This window comes from Microcaecilia unicolor, chromosome 1 (assembly GCF_901765095.1).
Source record: "Microcaecilia unicolor chromosome 1, aMicUni1.1, whole genome shotgun sequence".
Classification (NCBI taxonomy): Eukaryota; Metazoa; Chordata; class Amphibia; order Gymnophiona; family Siphonopidae; genus Microcaecilia; species Microcaecilia unicolor.
Genome location: NC_044031.1, coordinates 430,545,130 through 430,569,801, shown reverse-complemented (window position 1 = coordinate 430,569,801; position 24,672 = coordinate 430,545,130). Strand labels below are relative to the sequence as shown.

Sequence of the window (24,672 nt, the reverse complement as noted above, 5' to 3'; positions counted from 1 at the left end):
GCACTACACACCATTTAGCATTAAATAATATACATTAGTTGGGATAGATTCAGAGACCCTTCTCAGAGAAATCTTAACATTTAGATCCCTGTTTACTGAGCTGTGATAGCATCTTAACATGAGAATTACTGCACGCTAACAGCTTGGGCCTATGTTAACAGTTACAGAAGCATCTTAGCAGCTAGCAAACAGTCTTTTCTATGTGGAAGGGTGCATGGAACATGTGAGGAATGGGTGGGAAATGCTCTGTACGGCTAACACAGAAGTTGTAGCCAGTGGCGTTCCTAGTGTCAACGACACCCGGGGCAGATCGCCGATGCCCCCTCCCAGGTGCAGCGCCCCCCCCCCCCCCCCGGAACAGGGGCAGAGGGAGGGAGCTGCAGCAAACGAGAGAATTTAGCGTAGCGATTCGAACTCGCAGCCGACAGGCGCACGCCGCAGCACCTCCCTAGCGGCGTGCACCCGGGGCGGACCGCCCCCACCGCCAACCCCCTTGGTACGCCACTGGTTGTAGCTATGTTTTAACTGCTCCCATAATAGAGAAATGGGGTAATTTTCCTTACATGCCTATATATTGGCTCCCAGAGGGCTCCTGATTGGTGCATATTCTATAAAGGGCAGTAGTCACCTACTTTCCTTATAGTACACTAGTGCAACCTGGTAGATATCTGCACATGTGCTTTGGTGCGAGCACTTATGCAAGCCATAGAGTAAGGATGTATGCTTATGCTCCACAGATAACCCAGTAACTTATTCTCCAGTGCTCCACCCAGACTCAAGCCATATGTATGCTCACCTGCAAACTGTGCTCTATCAGAGATAACTACATAGTTATAGGCTGGAACGTAGGCGCATATCGGGCATGGATGTGCATATGTAAATGTGTGCACATTGAAACGTATATGCTAGTATTCTAAACATGGACACATCTAACTGAAGCATAAATATTAGCGCCCATTTTATAGAATTACCCCCTTAAAGCTAACATCTTTTTACTGAATGTGAAAATGCTAGAAAGACCGCTAATGTTTAAAACATAGGTTTTGTAATTACCGCATTAATTTTGTGAATTATTGCATGGTAACTGCAAAATCTACCACAGTATAGTAAATAGGGCCCTTAATAAATGATTATGAAGGCTATAATGCTATATGAGAAGCAAAATCACTTATCACACAGCGCATGTCAGCACTATGGACAATCTATGACAAATATAGGACAACTATTCTGCTTCAAAATGTGGGTGATTGTACAGATTTCTCTGTTATGCATGCTCACTAATCTACCTTTCATCACATCATTGTTAAGGGCTTTTGGACTGTGTATGTGTTTCTTAGTGGTATTCTACATTCATTCTTACTTAACAGTGTCCTTGTGTTTTTTTCTCCTAACTTACTTTCCCATCGCATGCATTCTTGTGCTTCCATTTCTCACCTTGTAGTCATGCCAAAGTCAATGGTCGTGTTTATCTAATAATAAATAGGTGGGTATTTAACTGTTTTCTTTCCTAAAAAATGTGCTTTTTTTTGTACTTGCTGGTACATGCTAGCTTTCTGAAGACTGTTAACATGCCTTCTGAAGTGTAATAAAGTGAGTTTAGTGAACAATGAGGTTTTTCCTAGACTGGTATCAAAACTCACTGTTTGACTTGATCAGTAACATCTAAATCAGGGGTGGGCAACCTCGGTCCTGAAGGGATGCAACCCAGTCGAATTTTCAGGATTTCCTCAATAAATATGCATAAAATCTATTTGTATTCACTGCCTCCATTGTATGCAAACAGATCTCATGCATATTCATTGGGGAAATCCTGAAAGCCCAATGGGGTTGCTGCCCTCGAAGACCTAGATTGCCTGCTCCTGCTAATTTGGCACCCACTGGACATGTGTAGGCCCTTTCAGGCCTTTGTAAATGGGTCCCAGAATTCTGGTAGTTATGCTTGTAAGTGTGAATCCTGCCCACACTTTGCCGAGACTTCGCCTCTGTGTATATTTACAGAATTGCACTTGGATGGAATTTTGGCATATATATACATGTATGCCATTATGCTAATTAATTATGCATGTAATAGGTGCATAACTCTTAGCATGTATTTTATAGAATTGCCCTGTGTGGCAATATTTCCAATGAATGTTCATTGTGTCTGTCCTGAAAATCAGACCAGGCTGCATCATCAACTTTGATTATTAGAAAGCAATCATACACTGCAAAGATTCTTTCAAATATTTCTGTAAAACATGGTTGAGATGCATGGCACAAATTCTGCTTAATGGCTTGTATGTTATGCATGTATTTCAAAGGGTTAAGGCTATGCATGTACTCGTATTTCCGGTTTGTTGGGAAACATAAGTGGAAAGGAGTATGAAGGACAATATTAGAAATGTTCTGCAATCTGGGGGGGGGGGGGGGGTTCATGTCATCTCTAAGCATATATGTTTATTTTAACTCTAAATAGAAAATAAGCTCTTGTGAAATATGGAAAATCAAAAATAAAATGTAAAACATGATCCTATGTGTTATAGAGGAAAAAATCAAAGAGTACATTTGTCTCAATAAAGTACATAACTAAGATTCTATATCTGAATGTTAACATTTTTAGTTTATTGCTGTACTTAAACCAATAATAAAGGAATTAAAAGGCTTTACTAGTGTTTTTAAATGTCCATTAATATAATATCTATCTACACATACATTACAAAACCAGTGATATATTTACATATGTTACTTTCACCAGGATTAGGAATTAAGACCCAAGCTTGTTTCTATCCAAGACCATTTAAACATCAAGGGGTGAATTCTATATATGTCACTGAAAAAAATGCTATTCTGTAAGCCACACTTAAAGTTAGGCGCAGTTTATAGCGCTTATGCCCGGGAATCATGTCTAACTTTAGGCATGGTCATTTGCACCAACTGAAATGTGGTGCAAATGTATGCACCTAAATTAAGCGCATATCCCCCCTTATTGTATAACAATATGTACAAATGTTAGGAATGTCCCTCTTTCACCCATGATCCTCCCTTTTCTCTGTCCCCTTTTTTACTCGTATGTAGAGGAGTGTAAAATTTTAACTCAGATCCTGCACCTAAATTCATGCGCGTATATTTCAATTAAACCTAATTAGTGCCAATAATTGCTTGTTAAAAAGCCAATTATTGGCACTAATTAGCTCAGTATTTAATTAAATTATGTATGCAAAGATTTGCATGCAATTTTTGGCAACGTTTATGGAATTAGAGGGCAAGGGAACGATTCATTCAGGTCTTTTCCCATACACAGAAAGGGATAAAAGCTTCAGTGGATCCAGCCAGCCCCAGGCAAGCTGCAGAATCTGGCTTTATGCAATATCTCTTAACCAAATAGGATTTGTTTGATTTTAATACTTTGGACATATAGCTGCTGTCATTTCTGGGGATGCAAGTTTGGTTGCCAGTTTGGGTGCCTGGCCCACACAACAGCTTTGAAAGGGAAGAAAGATAAGTACTAGTGATAGAAAGTGATAAGAAAGGCAATTCTACAATGGGTGCTTCCATTTCTAAGTGCCCCAAGGATATGCGGTGTGAGCAGGGCCGGTCTTAAGGTCGCCCCGCCCCGACCGCCCGAGTTCCAGTCCTCCCTCGGATGGCGCGCGACGGCGGAGTGGTGGGGGCGGTCCGCCCCGGATGTCAGCGGGTGGGGGGTGCCCTGCACCCGCTGCTCCCACCCTGTCCTACCTTTAAAAAAAGAATTTGGTAGCGCCGGAGTGACAGGCAGCGCCTACCGTCTGCCCTGCTACTAAAAATGTCTTCGACGTCGTCATTGGGCCTTCTCACATTGAGTCCCGCCCTTCTCTGAGGTAACTTCCAATTACCGCGAGGGTGGGCGGGACTCAATGTGTGTGAGCAACAGCATCTATTCTAGAATATTTGTGTAACCCAATATTGTCATGCAGAACATATTGGTCTAAATTCTATAAATAATGCCTAAAAAATTGGTGCCCCCCCCCCCCAATATAGCGCTTAGATCTATTCTATAAACAGTGCTTAAAGTTAAGTGTCATTTATAGAATAGCGCTTAATACTGGGAACCGTGGCTACATTTAGGCACAATCATTTACACCAACAAAACCTTGGTGTAAATCCCCATGCCTAAAGTAGGCATAGATCACCATTATTCTATAACAACATGCATAAATTGTGGGAACACTCCTAATCTTCCCATAACCCTCCCTTTTAGAGTGGAGGAGTAGCCTAGTAGTTAGTGCAGTGGACTTTGATCCTGGGGAACTGGGTTCAATTCCCACAGCAGCTCCTTGTGACTCTGGGCAAGTCACTTAACCCTCCATTGCCCCTGGTACAAAATAAGTACCTGAATATATGTAAAACTGCTTTGAATGTAGTTGCAAAAACCTCAGAAAGGCAGTATATCAAGTCCCATTTCCCCTTCCCTTTCCCTTCATACCTACATTTATGAACATAATTTTTAATTAAATCCAATTAGCACCAGTAATTGCGTTTTAATAAGCCAATAGGCTAGCCTGCATACTAGAGAGAATATCACTTGCCAAAAAACAGAATCTATCAAAAGCGCTTAAATCAGCACTTATCTTAAAGACGCTGACGCTGCTCTCAGTTATCCCGCTGCAATCTGTCCACTATCAGTTCCAGTAAAACCCCTGATGTAACATATAAACTGTACCTTTTCACTCTTCTCTGGTTTATATAGTAGGGTTTTTTTTTCAATCAGTTGTTTTTCTCCACTAGATAGGAGTTTTTTGCACTGGTTCTTTCTTTCCATTGAAGGAGTCAATTATGTGGACGGACTCCCTGTGAATGGTAGTGGGTGGTAAAATTGCTGTCATTTCTCCTACTGGGTGATTTGAGGTTCCAGTTATACAGGGGTCCTTTTACTAAGCCCAAAAGTGGCGTGTGGTAGTGTGGGTGCATGTTTTTGGCACACTCCTGGCCACTTTTTACCACGTCTGGGAAAAAGGGCTTTTTCTCAATAGGCTGGGAAAAGGGTCTGCAGTAAAATTGAAAACAGTGCATGCCTATTTACGGCCTGAGCCCTTAACACCATCTATTGATCTAGCAGTAAGGGCTTACCAGGGGCGTATCTAGACTTCACTGGTAGGGGGGTCCAGAGCCGAGGTGAGGGGGCACATTTTAGCCCCCCCCCAGCGACCCCCCCGGCGCCGCCAGAACAACCTCCAACAACTGTGGCCCGCCTGCCCGACGACCCTCTCGACTGCCAATGACCCTTTCGACTCCCCGCCCGCTGTCACCTACCTTTGCTGGTGGGGGACCCCAACCCCCGCCAGTCGAAGTCATCTTCCTTCGTTTGTTTGGGTTTCTTCTTTCTGAGTCTGACTCTGACATCCTACACGTACACAACGTGCAGGACATCAGACTCACAGAAACAGAACGAAGCCTTGAGAAGAAGAAACCCAAACGAATGAAGGAAGACGTCTTTGGCTGGTGGGGGTTGGGGTCCCCCGCCAGCAAAGGATGTTGATGGCAGGTTGGTGGCGGGAGGGGGGGTTGCGAGGGTCATCAGTAGGGGGGTCCAGTGCCAAATCTACGGGGGCCCTGGCCCTCGTGGCCCCATAGCAGATACGCCCCTGGGGCTTACGCAGTGACCTGTCGGCACGTGCCAACTGCTGATTAACTCCAGAAATGCCACACATGGTAGGAAATAAAAAAAATAATTTATCACAGTGGTATGGGCACATGCCAATCCGAAATTACTGCTGGGGGGCACGCTAGCCTGGCAGTAGTCTCATTTTGGCACGTGCTACATGTGCGTAGAGACTACTGTGCCTTTTGCAAAATTTCTTCTGTACAGAAAGAGTGAACAAGGTACAACTTTATTAATTGCCAAACTAATTTTGATTTGGTATTAGCTATTATTATAGTTTGGTATCCCACAGAGTAGGTTGTTTATACATCTCACTTTGGGCACCATTTACTGAATCTGCCCCCATGCAACTAGTGCACCAGTTTTATAGAATAGCACAAAACACATGCACACATATATTTTATTTCATTTATTTATTAGGATTTATTTACCGCCTTTTTGAAAGAATTCACTCAAGGTGGTATATAGTAAGAAGAAATCAAACATAAAAGCATATATGCCAAGTTGTAATGTCATTCATGCGCGTAATATACCTATTCATTAAATCGGTGCATGAAATTGGCACCTAAGTTTAGGCATCCTTTATAGAATTGCCCTTCATTTATTTTCATCATTCGAACAGTTCTCAAAATTCAGATTTCATATTCTGTTTTAATTAATCAAAGTCCATCCACAAAAACAAGACATTGCGTCAAAAGCAGAGAAAGAAGTGGAAAATTGCTTTAGGGGGAATTTTTGAGGTGGGTTTCAACACTGGAGAATTAAGCACAATTGCCCCTCAATCACAGATGCAAACACCAAATACAAATGAGCAGGTAGCTGGTGTGCCTCAGACCAGTTGTAAATAGTGATGTGTAGTTTTTCTTGTGTTTGTTTTTTGTTTTACCCAAACTGGGCAAAAACTATAAGACGGTGCCCTCTTATCATCAGATCTCCTTACGTAATGTAGATGTAAAAATCTTTGCAAAGGTGTTGGCCCTCCATTTGGGTAATATTTTACCCAAACTTATCAATGATAATCAGGTAGGCTTTGTTTTGGGTTGCTATACAGTGAGCTATGTTTGTAAGTTTCTAGTGGCTTGGGAATACTATCTGTCTAGACGCACTCAGGCATTAGTATCTGAAATAAAACCCAAAATCTTAGAAGTCTGTTAAATCTTTAAAGACAGCTTATTTGTTACCAAGAAATTATCTGGAATAGAGATTCAATTTCCACAGAACCTAACTCAGTTCTTCCATTTTAATATACAACCTTTAATTGATCTTACTAAGCGATCATTGCAGAATTAGGCTAACTTGCCTCTTTCCTTTCTGGGCAGGTTGACACTGTACCGACTGGTTGTACATTTTGCAAATGGCACAACGATACTGTAAAGATAAATGTCTTGAAAATGCTAAACTGGAAATACATCCACTTTTCTGGCCCTCAGGGTGGGGGGGGGGGGGGGGCTGGGGATCTACATAAGTAGCTTTCTGAAACTGCAGTAGATGTTTACATGCCTTTGCCATTTATATGTGTAAGCAATGATATTTCAAAGTGTAGAAGCAACGCAGGCCTCCTAAAATGATCTCCTTTGCTTCCATCTATAATTTATTTCTCTTCAAATTACATTTTTCTTACACTTTGTTCTTGAGCATAGTAAACAGGCCTAATGCTAGTGTACCATGAGCAACATTTTGGGCTGTGTTTGTGCTTTCTCCCAAAACTCCACTGCTTTTAGCCATGTTTGAGGACAACAGTTTTCAGTTAAGTCATTATATCCAGGTAAAGCCTGGGTAAATGCCTTAGAAATTTCCCCTCTCTATTGATAAAATATTTTCTGTATAATCTGCCACGGGCCTTCATTATAAATCTCTATTACAGAACTTTTCATCCTATCTGATGCAAAACTTACAAGATACAGAGTTAAGGGGGACATTATCAATGTGGGCCATTAAGTTAGGTTATTTTATTACCCAATAAGAACCTGTGCTAAAATAATCCGACTTGTGCTAAAATAACACATTAGCAGTGGCCTACGTTCATAACTTTCCCCCCTAAATTTAAAAACCATAACCTATTAAGAACTTTCCAATTAGATGTTCTACTTTAAAAAATACCCCATTATCTCACATGTATATTAGTATAAGCAAGATGAGCAACAGGAAATACAAGACTAAGCAACATAAACATTTATAAATATATATATAAACTATAAGGGCCCCTTTTACTAAGCCGCGTAGGTACCTATGTGTGCCGAACATGCGCCAAATTGGAGTTATCGTCCGGTAATTTCAATTTTGGCATGCATCCACAAAATATTTTTTACTTTCTGGTGCGCATTGCGGACGCATGCCAAGTGGCATCTGACACGCATAGGTCATTACCGCCCAAATTCTTTACCGATAGGTCTATGGCTGGCAATAAGGTCTCAGACCCAAAATGGACGCACGGCAATTTTGATTTTGCCGCATGCCCATCTTTGGCAAAAAAAGGCCTTTTTTACAGGTGCGCTGAAAAATGATTCTGCATGCGCCCAAAACCCATGCCTACACTACCGCAGGCCATTTTTCAGTGCGCCGTTGTAAAAGAACCCCTAAATGTTAGATATAGGAATAAATTCTACAAATGGTGCCGAAAGTTCTGTGCCCAAGAATTAGCTCTAGCTCTTAGTGCTATTGTATAAATGGCGCTCAAAGTTATAGAATAGAGCTTAAAGCCGGGATCTGTGACTACCTATACGTGTGAGCATTTTCACCAAATGAACCCTGGTGTCAATCCTAGTGCCTAAATTAGGCATGGATTCCCCTTATTCTATAACATTTTGCATAAATTGCGGGAATGCCCCTGATCAACCCCTGACCCTCCCATGGCTGTGGCCCCTTTTGGAGCCGCGTGTTAATATGCATGTGGAAAATATAAATTGATGCCAATTAGCACCAATAATTGATTTGGCCCAATTTATTGGTGATAATTAGCTCTTTATTCAGTTAAATTGTGCGTGCTAATTGGGCATCATTTACAGCGCTGTTTACAGAATTGGAGTGATAGTGTATTTCTATACTGTTCAAATTTGTGATGTTATTTCATCTGTAATTGCTTTCTGTTACTAAATGCATGATAGTAAATTCTTATACCAGATATGGTAGGCTCTAGAAATGTTAAATAGTAGTAGTAGTTTTCTAGTTCCATTGTGCACTTTACATCTCGGATTTGGCATATGTGCTGTTCTTCATGAAAGTGCATTGATGATGTCACACTGGCATGCGCTAAGCTGCAGAAGACAGCCTGGGCTTACAGCAGAAACCCTAAAGACATTTTTTAACAACTGCTATACAGCATGACTTACTCTGTTATCTAACTTTCCTCTGCGACATTTCTTTTCTCATGTTTCCTTTTTCTTTCTGTTTCAATTATTTTGAGCAGCATCAAGAAACAAATCCCAAATCACCAGAATGAGTAAGTCCCATGAAGTCATGAAATGCTTGCTCTCTAACATGATCACATTTCATGCTTCTACATCTTAAACTTTGACCATCTTCTCCTTTGGGGAAAATGTCAAGTTTAAGTGTTAATACCACTGATACTGAATCTAACCACTTGCATTTTGAGTGACAAGTTATTATTAGTACAAGTTAGCTACATGTTTTTAGTGTTTATGCAACATACTAAAATCAATAACAATACCAAGGCATATATATATATATATATATATATATATATATATATATATATATATATATATATATATATATATATATATATATATATATATGTGCCTAATGAAAATTATTAGTGCCCCTGTCCTGTCTGCTCAGTTTGCTGAAAGACGTATGCTCTACCAACAGACTAGTGCACCAAGATGGAAGCCTGCCAGACATAACTATGATGAGCTTAACTGAAAGCAACGAAAAGGAAAAAGAATACGAAGAAAAAACAGGTGTAAAGGATAAAGAGGAAAAGGATGGAAGCGAAGGAGAGGATGACAAAAGCAGAGAAGAGGAGGAAGAGGAGTATGAATCGGAAGAAGAATCAACCTCAGGTAAAGCATATCCAGTAGCACACGAAAGAGTTGATAAGCTAATGTAGTAAAGCCTGCTATAACCCTGCCTGCAGACTGATTTTTATTTTAGTGTCTAGTTAACAGCAAAATGAATACTACACAGGGACAGTATAATTCTGACAGAACTTCAAATGGGTATACAATACATTCAATTTAAGCTTCACATTCAATTTGAGTGAATATATTTGAAACAAGTATATCAAACTTATCTGAAGAAATTCAAAAGAACAGTCCAGGCGATATTCAGTCAGCAGCTGTTAGTGATTTTTTTTTAATCCTGTCCACCACTGACTAAATTAGCCCTGGATATTCAGTGCCAGGCCATGTACAGGATCTAGGGATAATCATGGAACAGTGACCTCCGGAGTTTATGCTGGTTCCTTCTGATATTCTGCCAGGACCCACATAAGAAAGTATTAAGACCTCTGACGCAGGCAGGCTGCCGAAACATGGATAGTGTTGAGTCTTTTAATAAAGCCACATTTCGACGCTAACCTGTTGTTGGAGGCCCTTTGTGCTTTTTTCCACTAGATGGAGCATTTATACATGTAACACATTCATAATTGTGAAGTCCTGGGTTAAAGAATGGCCCTGCTAATGCACATTAGTAGCTGTCCTCCTGAATTACTTAACTTTCCATAACCAAACTCAACTTCACTAGTTATTTCCAAGATCCACAGGGCTTACAATCTATAGGCCTCATATATTAACCTGGTTTAACATATCAGTGCATGTTGATGCGATTTCTGCACCTAGGCCCTCGTTTATGAAACAACATTTGAATGATTAACATGGGTATTACTGTAACATAGTAGATGATGGCAGAAAAAGACCTGCACGGTCCATCCAGTCTGCCCAACAAGATAACTCATATGTGCTAATTTTGTGTATACCCTACTTTGATTTGTACCTGTGTTCTTCAGGGCACAGACCGTATAAGTCTGCCCAGCACTATCCCCGCCTCCCAACCACCAGCCCCGCCTCCCAACCACCGGCTCTGGCACAGACCATATAAGTCTGCCCAGCACTATCCCCGCCTCCCAACCACCAGCCCCGCCTCCCACCACCAGCTCTGGCACAGACCATATAAGTCTGCCCACCACTATCCCTGCCTCCCAACCACCAGTCCCGCTTCCCACCACCGGCTCTGGCACAGACCGTATAAGTCTGCCCAGCACTATCCCCGCCTCCCAACCACCAGCCCCACCTCCCGATCTTGACTAAGCTCCTGAGGATCCATTCCTTCTGCACAGGATTCATTTATGCTTATCCTACGCATGTTTGAATTCCTTTACCGTTTTCATTTCCACCACCTCCCGCGGGAGAGCATTCCAAGCATCCACTACTCTATCCGTGAAAAAATACTTCCTAACATTTTTCTTGAGTCTGCCCCCCTTCAATCTCATTTCATGTCCTCTCGTTCTACCACCTTCCCATCTCCGGAAAAGGTTCGTTTGCGGATTAATACCTTTCAAATATTTGAACGTCTGTATCATATCACCCCTGCTTCTCCTTTCCTCCAGAGTATACATGTTTAGTTCAGAAAGTCTCTCCTCATACATTTTGTAACGCAAATCCCATACCATTCTCGTAGCCTTTCTTTGCACCGCTTTAATTCTTTTTACATCCTTAACAAGATACGGCCTCCAAAACTGAACACAATACTCCAGGTGGGGCCTCACCAATGACTTATACAGGGGCATCAACACCCCCTTTCTTCTGCTGGTCACACCTCTCTCTATACAGCCTAACAACCTTCTAGCTACGGCCACCGCCTTGTCACACTGTTTCGTCGCCTTCAAATCCTCAGATACTATCACCCCAAGATCCCTCTCTCCGTCCGTACCTATCAGACTCTCGCCGCCTAACACATACGACTCACGTGGATTTCTATTCCCTAAGTGCATCACTTTGCATTTCTTCGCATTGAATTTTAATTGCCAAACCTTAGACCATTCTTCTAGCTTCCGCAGATCCTTTTTCATGTTTTCCACTCCCTCCCGGGTGTCCACTCTGTTTCAGATCTTAGTATCATCCGCAAATAGGCAAACTTTACCTTCTAACTCTTCAGCAATGTCACTCACAAATATATTGAACAGAATCAGCCCCAGCACCGATCCCTGAGGCACTCCACTATTCACCTTTCCCTCCTCCGAGCGAATTCCATTCACTACCACCCTCTGGCGTCTGTCCGTCAACCAGTTCCTAATCCAGTTCACCACTTCGGGTCCTATCTTCAGCCCATCCAGTTTATTTAAGAGCCTCCTGTGGGGAACTGTGTCAAAAGCTTTGCTGAAATCTAAGTAGATTACGTCTATAGCTCGTCCCTGATTCAATTCTCCGGTCACCCAATCAAAGAACTCAATGAGATTCATTTGGCACGATTTCCCTTTGGTAAAACCATGTTGTCTCGGATCTTGCAACTTATTGGCTTCCAGGAAATTTACTATCCTTTCCTTCAGCATCGCTTCCATTACTTTTCCAATAACTGAAGTGAGGCTTACCGGCCTGTAGTTTCCAGCTTCTTCCCTATCACCACTTTTGTGAAGAGGGACCACCTCCGCCGTTCTCCAATCCCTCGGAACCTCTCCCGTCTGCAAGGATATATTAAACAAATCTTTAAGAGGACCCGCCAAAACCTCTCTGAGCTCCCTCAATATCCTGGGGTGGATCCCGTCCAGTCCCATGGCTTTGTCCACCTTTAGCTTTTCAAGTTGTTTATACACACTCTCTTCCGTGAACGGTGCTCTGTCCACTTCATTCTTGTTTGTACTTTTTTCAGTTCATCGCGGTCCTTCTCCAGGATTTTCTTCTGTGAAAACAGAACAAAAGTATCTATTTAGCAAATTTGCTTTTTCTTCATCATTATCCACATAGCGGTTCGCAGTATCTTTTAGTCTCACAATTCCCTTTTTAGTCATTCTCTTTTCACTAATATACCTGAAGAAATTTTTGTCACCCCTTCTTACATTTCTATCCATTTGTTCTTCTGCTTGCGCTTTTGCCAGATGTATCTCTCTCTTGGCTTCTTTCAGTTTCATCCAGTATTCCTCCCCATGTTCCTTTTCTTGAGTTTTTCTGTATTTCTGGAACGCCAACTCTTTAGCCTTTATCTTCTCAACCACTTGCTTGGAGAACCATATTGGTTTCCTTTTTCTCTTGCTTTTATTTACTCTTCATGAGTACTGGAAGTAATACTGGATACCAACCTCACTTTTGAAAAACAAGTCACAGCTCTGAGCAAGAGATTTTTTTAAAGGATCAGGCAGCTACATGCAATAAGATCTTCTCTATGAAAAGAAGACGTTAGAACTCTGGCACAGGCTACACTACTCCCCCAACTAGACTACTGCAACTCCTTATACTCTGAGATCAACTGCAAGCTGAAAGCCTGACTATAACTGCTCCAAACCACAGCGGCCAGATTAATCTCTGGCTTGGGCCAATTCGACGGTGTCTCCCCCATCATGAAAGAGCTACATTGACTACCAATCCCATAGTGCATCACATTCAAACTCATGTATATGATTCACAAAACTGTTTCTGGTAGACCTGCTGGTATTCCCACACTCAACAAAAAACCTCTGTTACCTCCAAACCCTAACATTGAACTGTCCTTCCACAAAAAAACTTTAGACTAAAATATATCCTTCCCCTTTCAGGAGGTACATCAATGGAAAGCACTTCCTCTACTTCTGAAAACTCAACCTTCATATACGTTCTTTGGAAACTGCTCAAGACTCACCTATATGATGGCTAACTTTGCACCCACCTTGAGACTTTAAACTCTCTGTAACTCTTCCTTCTTATGCGCACTCTCCTGTGAATCCAATTTTGGAATAATGGTTGGTATATAAGAACCAATAGAATAGAATAGTATACAAAATCAGTAAAAATGTTTCTTGAAGAACATTTCAACTGTTTCCTAAAAGTCATATATTCTGAGATAACTCTATTCCTAGCTAGGATAAAATTCCAGATAAGTCTAATTGCTTTGAAAATGAGCCCCTTGGGCTGCCAAATACTGAAAAGTAGCTGAAAAAAAATCAATATAGAACAAGTACCTTGCAGATTCGTAAACTGTAGAAGCAACAGGTTTCTTGAAGAAATGTTTTTAGATCTAGGCAGCAATCTTACCGAGTCTTTCGTATACAGAGGAGCATCTCCATACAGGATTTTAAACATGAAAATACATAATTTGAAATGCAATCGAGTCTCCACTGGCAACCAATGTAACCTGAACAACAAAGGAGAAATGTTTTCAAACCCATGAACTGAATAGATAAGAATAGCTATGTTTTACATTGTTTGCATTTTCCTCAATAAGGACTTAGAATATCCCAAATAGATACTGTTGCAATAGTCTAGTTGACCCAATATAAAACTCTGTGCAACTAATTAAAAAACTCTTTGATCAGAATAATTCCTGATTCTTCTCAATGTTTTAATCATATAAAAAGATTTTCTAACAAGAGCCGGAACCTGTAAATCAGGACTCAGCATATAAATTAAGATTACACCCAAGATGTTTAGACTGGACTCAAAGGGTTAGCTAGTTTCAGAATATTACCATTCCACAACTCAGAAAACTTAGTTTTGTCTTTGTTCAGCTTTAGTAGATGTGAAGAAATCCATGCTGCTAGTAAATGAACACAGTCAGCAATTTTATTTGAGATGTCAATATTTTGTGAGTTAATGGGAATGAGTACTTTAATATTATTTGCATATATATATATATATATATATATATGTATTGAACCCTGCCTGGCTCATAACAGTACCCAAAGAACTACAAAACACTTTAAACAACAAAGGCAACAGGGGCACCAATGATCAGAATCAGAACCCTGCATTTTCACACTGTGTGAGCGATAAGTCATACATCCTTTAAACCATTCCAATACATAACCTGAAATTCCTAATTCATCCAGGATCAACAACATTTGTTTATAATCTACCAGTCAAATGCACAGGATAAGTCAAAACTGCAGCAGGACTGCCCTATGTCCTTTACTAATCAATGATCTACCCTATGTAATACTTAAAACTGTTTCTGTACAATGTAGCTGTCTAAACCCAGATTGTGCCTCATGCAATAGATTATAATCCTCCAGATATTTCTGCAACTGTTCTGTGACTATTCCCTCCAGTATTTTTGCAAAAAGTGGTATTGAGGTCGCTGGCCAATAATGTTATGTCTCTGATAAATTCTCTTTAAAAAATTTTTGTATTGGTGTTAGGATAACATGGCCTAAATGTGATGGAAATTCCCCTTTTGACGATAGATGATTTAACCATTTGCATAAGGCATCTAAAAATAATGCTGGAGCTGAAGCTTTAAGTTGTGGTGGGCAAGAATGTAACAAGAAATATTTACTATTATATTTCCTTTAAAAAATCTTTTTATTGATTCTTGTGACTATAGATTAAAATCTGTCCATAGTCTGTCTGCTGGAAGCAACTGATCTTTATAGGACAGGCTAATGGCCAATATGTTTGAAGATTTTTGCAATAAATTCTGCCAAATTTTGAAAACCTTATCTTGAAGAAACTTTGTTAATGCTTCTGCAGTTGGCATAGCAGTTTCTGTCGGCTGTGAAATTTCTGTAGTATCCAGAACAGAATTAACTATCTTGAAGATTCTTTAGAGGTGTTTGTAGCATCATTTATCTTTTTGGAATAATACTTTTTTTTAGCTATTTTTCTTAAAAATTTATATTGATGTATAGCAGATGTCCAATTCACCTTACCACATTCTAACCCCCTTTTTTCCATAACCTTTCTATTTGGGTACTTTTGCTTTAGCTGTAAAAGTTCTTCATCATACCAAATGTTTGATCTTTTCCTATTTTTGGTGCATATCTTTTTAGGAACAATTTCATCCACCACCATAGTACTAATACCACTCCAATTTTCTATCAACCTTATTGGATCATCATTAGGCATATTAAATTCAGTTTTGTTCCAGAATGTTGACTTTGATATTCTACCTCTTGTAACATAAGTAGTTTGGGCTGCCTTTGGCCTAAGAGCATTTTGTTTCCATTGAACTACAAAAATCAAAGTATAATGATCTGACTAAATGGTGACCATTCAAGGTCTCTAATTACAATGTTAAGTACATAAGTAATGCCATACTGGGAAAAGACCAAGGGTCCATCGAGCCCAGCATCCTGTCCACGACAGCGGCCAATCCAGGCCAAGGGCACCTGGCAAGCTTCCCAAACGTACAAACATTCTATACATGTTATTCCTGGAATTTTGGATTTTTCCCAGTCCGTTTAGTAGCGGTTTATGGACTTGTCCTTTAGGAAACCATCCAACCCCTTTTTAAACTCTGCTAAGCTAACCGCCTTCACCACTTTCTCCGGCAACGAATTCCAGAGTTTAATTACACGTTGGGTGAAGAAAAATTTTCTCCGATTTGTTTTAAATTTACTACACTGTAGTTTCATCGCATGCCCCCTAGTCCTAGTATTTTTGGAAAGCGTGAACAGACTCTTCATATCCACCTGTTCCACTCCACACATTATTTTATATACCTCTATCATGTCTCCCCTCAGCCGTCTCTTCTCCAAGCTGTATAGCCCTAGCCTCCTTAGTCTTTCTTCATAGGGAAGTCGTCCCATCCCCGCTATCATTTTAGTCGCCCTTCGCTGCACCTTTTCCAATTCTACTATATCTTTCTTGAGATGCGGCGACCAGAATTGAACACAATACTCAAGGTGCGGTCTCACCATGGAGCAATACAACGGCATTATAACATCCTCACACCTGTTTTCCATACCTTTCCTAATAATACCCAACATTCTATTTGCTTTCTTAGCCGCAGCAGCACACTGAGCAGAAGGTTTCAGTGTGTTATCGACGACGACACCCAGATCCCTTTCTTGGTCCGTAACTCCTAACGTGGAACCTTGCATGACGTAGCTATAATTCGGGTTCTTTTTTCCCACATGCATCACCTTGCACTTGCTCACATTAAACGTCATCTGCCATTTAGCCGCCCAGTCTCCCAGTCTCGTAAGGTCCTCTTGTAATTTTTCACAATCCTGTCGCGATTTAACGACTTTGAATAACTTTGTGTCATCAGCAAATTTAATTACCTCGCTAGTTACTCCCATCTCTAAATCATTTATAAATATATTAAAAAGCAGCGGTCCTAGCACAGACCCCTGAGGAACCCCACTAACTACCCTTCTCCATTGTGAATACTGCCCATTTAACCCCACTCTCTGTTTCCTATCCTTCAACCAGTTTTTAATCCACAATAGGACATTTCCTCCTATCCCATGACCCTCCAATTTCCTCTGTAGCCTTTCATGAGGTACCTTGTCAAACGCCTTTTGAAAATCCAGATACACAATATCAACCGACTCCCCTTTGTCCACATGTTTGTTCACTCCCTCAAAGAATTGAAGTAAATTGGTCAGGCAAGATTTCCCCACACAAAAGCCATGCTGACTTGGTCTCAGTAATCCATGTCCTCGGATGTGCTCTGTAATTTTGTTTTTAATAATAGCCTCTACCATTTTCCCAGGCACCGACGTCAGACTCACCGGTCTATAATTTCCCGGATCTCCCCTGGAGCCTTTTTTAAAAATGGGCGTTACATTGGCCACCCTCCAATCTTCCGGTACCACGCTCGATTTTAAGGATAAGTTGCATATCACTAGCAGTAGCTCCGCAAGCTCGTTTTTCAGTTCTATCAGTACTCTAGGATGAATACCATCTGGTCCAGGAGATTTGCTACTCTTCAGTTTGCCGAACTGCCCCATTACGTCCTCCAGGTTTACCGTGAAGTCAGTAAGTTTCTCCGACTCGTCCGCTTGAAATACCATTTCCGACACCGGTATCCCACCCAAATCTTCCTCGGTGAAGACTGAAGCAAAGAATTCATTCAGTCTCTCCGCTACGTCTTTGTCTTCCTTGATCGCCCCTTTTACCCCTCGGTCATCCAGCGGCCCAACCGATTCTTTTGCCGGCTTCCTGCTTTTAATATACCGAAAAAAAATTTTACTATGTTTTTTTGCCTCTAATGCTATCTTTTTTTCATACTCCCTCTTGGCCTTCTTAATCTGCGCCTTGCATTTGCTTTGACACTCCTTATGCTGTTTCTTGTTATTTTCAGACGGTTCCTTCTTCCATTTTCTGAAGGCGTTTCTTTTAGCCCTAATAGCTTCCTTCACCTCACTTTTCAACCAGGCCGGGTGTCTTTTGGACTTCCGTCTTTCTTTTCTAATTTGCGGAATATGTATGGCCTGGGCCTCCAGGATGGTATTTTTGAACAGCATCCACGCCTGTTGTACAGTTTTTACTCTCTCAGTTGCCCCCCTAAGTTTTTTTTTTACCGTTCTTCTCATTTTATCATAGTCTCCTTTTTTAAAGTTAAACGCTAACGTATTTGACTTTCTGTGTACAGTTACTTCAAGGTCCTCCAACGTTTTTGAATGAGCCACTAAATCTAAATGATAGCCTTTCCCATGTGCAAGTTAGCACGAGGCCCTGCCAGGGGTGTAGCTAGGTGGGGCCATGGGGGCATGGGGCCACGGGGGCATGGGCCCCCACAGATTTAGCTCTGGCCCACTCTACATTTGACCTTCCCCCGCTTTTGACCTCCCCCCGCCGCCTTCGACCCCCCCCCCCTCCCACCGCCACCAACCCTCCCCCACCACTGCCAGGTACCTTTGCGTGCATGCAAGATGTCAATAAGGACTCACAGCACAGATCAGCAAATGCACCGGAGACTGGCACTGAAGAAGGTACCTGGCAGTGGTGGTGGCAGGGGAGAGTCAGCAGTGGCAGGGGGTCAGCGGCTGGGGGAGGCGGGCTAAAATGTGCCCCCTCACCTTGGGCTCTGGACCCCTCTCCCACCGAGGTCTGGCTACACCTCTAGGCCCTACATTGGTACCTTAGGCTTTAGAGGGTGAAGTTGCATGCTCAAAGTCAGAAGGAACTTCATTGGAAGAAAGTCCTAACAGAAGGACTTGCCATTTACTAAATTTAGGGGGTCTTTTACAAAGGTGCAGTAGTGTTTTTAGTACATGCTAAATGCTAGAGAAACCAATAGGAATATATGGGCATCTCTAGCAATTAGCACAAGCTTATTTTTAGGGCATGCTAAAAATTCTAGTGTGCATATGTAAAAGGGCCACTTAGATTCCCTGTTTACAAAGAAAAAGTAAAAGCTGCAGTAGAATTTATCCAAAGATGCATTACTCACATGAACATTTCTCTGGGTCTGAGATGCAAGAGAAAGTGAGCCCCAAAGTTGGCAATGAACCAGAAACAGAAAACATAAAATATCAGTCCCTGACATATGGATGAATGTTTTTTTATGTGCAATAACTCTTTGAATAAAGAATAGCATGGATTTAGTTTCAGTCATGAGAGAGAGAGAGAGAGAGAGGGAGAACAGACATTCTAAATATACCAAAATTCAAATATAGGGCCTCTTTTATTAAACTACGCTAGTGATTCGTGGCATGGCAAATAGGAAGCCCATTCAATTCCTATGGGTTTCCTCCTATTTGCTGTGCAGGAATCACTAGTGTGGCTTTGTAAAAGAAACCCATAGTCACTGCAATAAAGTTCTTTGTATCTGTTCAAGATTATTCAGAAGATTTCCCATTCTAAAAGCAATAACGTAAGATTTTTAGTTAGTCTAGTTGATTTGTTGGTTAGCTGCTTTTATCTTGGGACATCAAAGCAGTTTGCAAATATAAAAACCTAATTAAAATGGAAGCAAATATACATATACAGTAAAAATTCACATTAATTAGTTTGAGTTATTCATTTTAACAACACAGGAGATATGCTAAATACTGAATGCTTACCTATAGAGCTAAGCTTTAACTTTCTTTGTGCCTGTGAGCTAGTTATTGTCACACTGAGATCTAATGGAAGACAATTCCAAAGAGATGGCACCAAACTGCTGGAAGCTGAAGACACTAACAGGGCAATTCTATAAACTAGAACTTAGAGGTGCATACCAGTAATACACGTCAAAGCTGAAATTAATTGACAGTTAAATGCCTGTGTGCACTGGATGCTATTCTCTAAGCTAGTACCTAAGTGCCATAGCACCTAACTGCAAGGGGGGCATACACATGGGTGGAACATGGGAGACCACGGATGTGTCTTCCAGCTACAAGCATAGGAGGGCATTCTATAAATGGTGCTAAGATTTTGGTGACAGAAACAAATTGGTGCAAAGCACTAGTCTATAAACGGCGCTTAGAGCCTATTTCCACACCAAAAGTTGGGCGCCAGAATTTACACCAACTGAAAACTCAGGTAAATACCAGCGCTCAGCTCTGGGCATTTTGGTACAGAAATGGAGCTACTCTATAATCTCGCATGCAACTTTTAGGAAAGCCCCTGCCACTTCCCTGGCATTTAGGGCATGTCTAACACATATTTGAAAACACTTGGATGTTTTACAGCTATAATGGAACAAAATGAAAAAATCTAGGGCAAAACCTTCAATGTTTTGGACCAGACCTGTTTTGCTAATGAATAAGTCACAAAAAGTGCCCTAAATGACCAGATGACCACTGGAGTGATTTGGGGATACCCACCCTTACTTCTCCAGTGGTCACTGAGCCCCTCCCACTCCCCAAAAATGTGAAGTAAAATAATACTCACAGCCTCTATGACAGCCTCAGATGTTATAGCCAGGTCCATTAGAGCAACATTCAGGTCCCCTGGAGTAGTGTAGTGGTAGGTGCAGTGCACTGTAGACAGGTGGACCCAGGTCCACCTGCCCCCCCCCCCCTACCTGTTACACTTGTGATGGAAACTTTTGAGCCTTCCAAAACTCATCAGAAACCCACTGTACCACATATAGGTGCTCCCTTCATCCATAAGAGCTATTGTAGTCATGACAATTGGGGTAGTAGATTTTGGGTGTGTTTTGGAGGGCTTAGTAGACAAGGTAAGGGAGCAACGGTGAGATGTGTGCCTGGGAGCATTTATATAAAATCCACATCAGTGCCTCTAGGGTGTCCTATTGCTCTCCTGGAATGTCTAGGGGACCAGTCTGCTAAAAATACTGGCCCTTCCTACACCCCAATGGCTTGATTTTCTACGTCTTTCGCTTTTGTGGGTTAAAAAAAAGAGACCTTTTTGTTGCTTTTCGAAAAGGGTTCTTTTGCTATTCGGATTTGAGACGTTTAGCACAAAGGTAGAGATTCTATATATGGCGCTTAATAAATTTGTGCTGAAATCAGTGTTGACTAAGCGTATTCTATAATCGATGCCTAGATGTAGGTGCCAATTATAGAATATGTTTATTTGATATCTCAGCACCTAAAACTACGTGCACCCATTTACACCAGCAAAATGTGGCGTGAATCCTGGCACGTAGATTTAGGTGCACTGAGCTATATTCTATAACTAGGCAAGTAAATTTCAGATTGCCCTTGAAATACCCATTTCCGTGCCCATAACCATGCCCCTTTTGAAATGCATTCGTTAGAACTTTAGCGCACATCATTACAGAATATGCTTAGTGAATTGTGTGTGTAAATTCTAAATCAGTGCCAATTAGTGGTCATTATTGCTTGTTAAGTTCTGTTATCAGTGCTCATTGGCTTGGTAAGCTTGTTAAGTTATGTGTATTGTTATAGAATTGGATCTCTAACCACGCTATATAGATTCCGGCAGAAACATCCAAAGTCTGATTTAGACGTCATATTGAAAATGCCCCTCTATGTGACTTTTGAAAGAGGATTTATTTCACAGTAACATTAGGAAGTAATGCTTCATGGCAAGGGTAGTGGATACATGAAAGTCTCCAAGGAGAATATAGAGGAGGCAAAACAAACGAATTCAAGAAAGATTGTGATAAACATGGAAAATCTGTAGCTACCAAGACATCAATGGAAAGCTAGAGATTGATGGGGGTCTCTAGCATTGCAACAGGAAGTAAACTGGGCAGACTAGAGGGAAATTCTGCTAAAATGAGAAGCCCAATTCCCACAAATGTGCATTGCGTGAAAAAAAAAACTGCAACATGGCTAGAACATGCAAAAATGGCAATACATCAGCATTGTGCTATTTTTCATATTAGGCACAGTGGCTTCACAATAGTGTCCTGGTGGTAGTAATCTGATGTTGTGCAAATATTTCTTCAAATTCCACACTAATGAGCTGCTGTGATGCAAATTTGTTTTAAGCAACATATTAATGAAGAACATTGCAAAAACTGGCATTTGATAAAAGCTTTTCTTGCTAATTTTTCAATTTAAAAAGATGCACCTGATGAGGAGCGTTTGTTTTTACAGTGGGAATATCAGCATTTCATGCAGCAGCAGCAGGGGAGCTATGAAGGGTCATAAGTGCAGTTATAAGATAATAACCATGTTTTTAAATCAGGACACAATAATACTTATTGCAACAGAATTGGCTACAAATACACAAGCTTTTTTTCCCCACTTAAGTCCTGGAGTACAATATATAGAGAGAGAGCTTTTAAATAATTAACAGAAATATGACCCAGTGTACCTCTAACCCTTTTTTTTAATGCAATCAACTATGCAACTTCCTAGATGTCTTTTAACCACAGGAAAAAGACTGATATACGAGTGTACACTGGCAATAATCCTTGGAAAGTCTCATCTTCAGAATTCACTGCTGTAGTAACAAATGAGTCTGTATTTCTGCCAATAGTTCCTGTCTGTCTCCTCATATTCATTTTGGTGAGACCTTTTTTTGTAAACTCAGGAAACATGGGGATTTGTTTTTTAGTGGAATCATGTAGCATGGGACTTTCAAAAAAAATTAATGTGGGAGCACCTACTGCCTGGTAACTGGAGGGAAATCATTGTATCTATGCATTATTGCACAGGGTTTTCAACTCATTCCTCAGGACACAGTCAGTCAGTCAGTCAAGGTTTCAGGATACCCAGACTGAATATGCATAGGATAGATTTGCAAACAAAGTAGGTAGTTCTTTCAGATCTATCTCATGTATATTCATTGTAGGTTTCCTGAAGCCTTGGCTGGCTGGATGTGTCCTGAGAACTGGGTTGAGAACCCCTGCGTTAAAGGGAGCCAAATATTTCTCTAGGTTTCAGAATTTTCTATGTTGTTGTGATTGTTTTAGTGGCCTAGTGGTTACAGCACCAGTCTTGCAATCCAGAGGTGGCTAGTTCAAATCCCGCTGCTGCTCCTTGTGATCTTGGACAAGTCACTTAACCCTCCATTGCCTCAGGTACAAAATTAGATTGTGAGCCCTCCCGGGAGAGAGAAATATCCAGAGAACCTGAATGTAGCTCACCTTGAGCTACTACAGAAAAAGGTGTGAGCAAAATCTAAATAAATAAATAAAATAATCTTTGGAGCCCTTTTATTAAGCAGCATCAGGCACTAGCGCGTTCCTAACGTAGCTTAAAATGGCCTACCATGGGATGCGCTTGGGCATCCTGCGGTAACTGCCAAATTAGCATATGCTAATCCAGGTGCTAAAAAATATTTGTAATTTTTGAGAGAGAGGGCGTGTTGGGGGCAGAAGGTGGGCATTCCTGTGCTAAACAGTTAGAAGGGAATTCAGTAAATAGTGCCAAACGTTAAGTGCTGGGAAGATCCACATTAAGCTGGTATTCTATAACATTGCACCCAACTTCTGGGATCATCCTCTGATTTGCCCATACTCCTTCCATAGCCACAACCCTTTGACCTGGATATTATAGAACAGCACCTAGGACGGATGTACACGTAACACTAAATTGTTGCCAATTATCGTGAGCTATTGACTGTTGACACTGTTAACTATTTACTTTACAGGCACATCTGCCCTAGGCACCCAAGTTTGGGTGACCTATGTAGAATCCAGGCATGCTAGCTGGTTAGCGCAGGGTTATAAAATGGGTGGTGGCAAGTGCTGACATGGTAATTTGTGTTAATGGCTGCGTGCTGATGGCAACATTACTGCATTGTGATTTATGCAAAATATAGAAAATCAGCCATTTTGTGGCTCTGGTAAAAATAACCTTAGCATACTAGAAAATCCTGTGCAAGAGCACTCTAAGGCCACTTTTTACTGCAGCTTACTAAAAGGACCCCTTTGAAGGCTGCACATCCCTAATGGAAAATTAATTAAAGGAGTTTAGCTATTGTGCATAGCAGATGGTTAATTAAAAATGATTCAGTAATTTGCACCTGGTTAAAAGTAAGAAATGAGTAGGTGCTATAGGTATAAGGTTAAAGAGGTGATTCGTATTAGCCATAAAAGTAGTAATTTTAATTTAAGACTTATCTTCTATATTTTTACTTAAAGCAGTATATATGGCAGATTACAAGATACTTTGGGGCCCTTTTGCTAAGCCGCGGCAAAACCTGGGCTTAGTGTGTACTAATGTGGGACTTTTCCACGTGCTAGGTTTAGATTTACTGCAGTTTTATATTAAGGATTTTTTTCATTTTGGGGTCTGTTTATAAAGCAGCTCTAGCAGCTGTCCATTCAGCACTAGCGCATGGACAGCCACTAGCACTGCTTAGTAAATCGGAGCATTTTTTTTCAGATTCTGTACTAATTTTTCAATTAGTGCATGGGACTTTAAAAAAAAAATGTATGTGGGAGCACCTACTGCCTCCTATATAGGGAGGAGGTAAGTACTCCTCTGTTAAGTCCATGTGATCCAAAATGTTCCTTAGTTCCTAACTAAATTAAATCTTATTCTCTGCACCATTGTCTCATCTGTACGCAGAGACTCCAGAGTCCAGCCTCCCTCTGAGGTCCTGTATGCACAACGGTGACATTTATGAATAGAATTAAGAATACACACATGCAGACTATTTAAAGGAATGTGTTGTGTGGCTGCCCAGTGTGATGTCTGAGTTATATAAACAGGTGATTGGGGCCTAACTGGTGAATATCACTGGTGGATACGAATGGAGACCCATAGCAAGTAAGCTTCACATTCTTCTTTCATAAATGTCCCTGAGGAAGGTTGCTATGTATTCAAATTGGACTAAATGCTCAGGTGTGAAGAAAAGTGAGCTAGGCCA

The 24,672-nt window shown here is 41.0% G+C and overlaps 1 protein-coding gene across 1 annotated transcript in view; it reads left to right on the top strand.

The window, feature by feature from the left end:
* The window catches only part of PIEZO2 (piezo type mechanosensitive ion channel component 2), a 556,315-nt gene that overhangs the window by 285,554 nt on the left and 246,089 nt on the right, over nt 1–24,672 (top strand). The window contains exon 17 of the mRNA XM_030186524.1: nt 9,446–9,639. Within this exon, the coding sequence (XP_030042384.1) occupies nt 9,446–9,639 (194 nt within the window). The remainder of the gene's footprint in view (nt 1–9,445; nt 9,640–24,672) is intronic.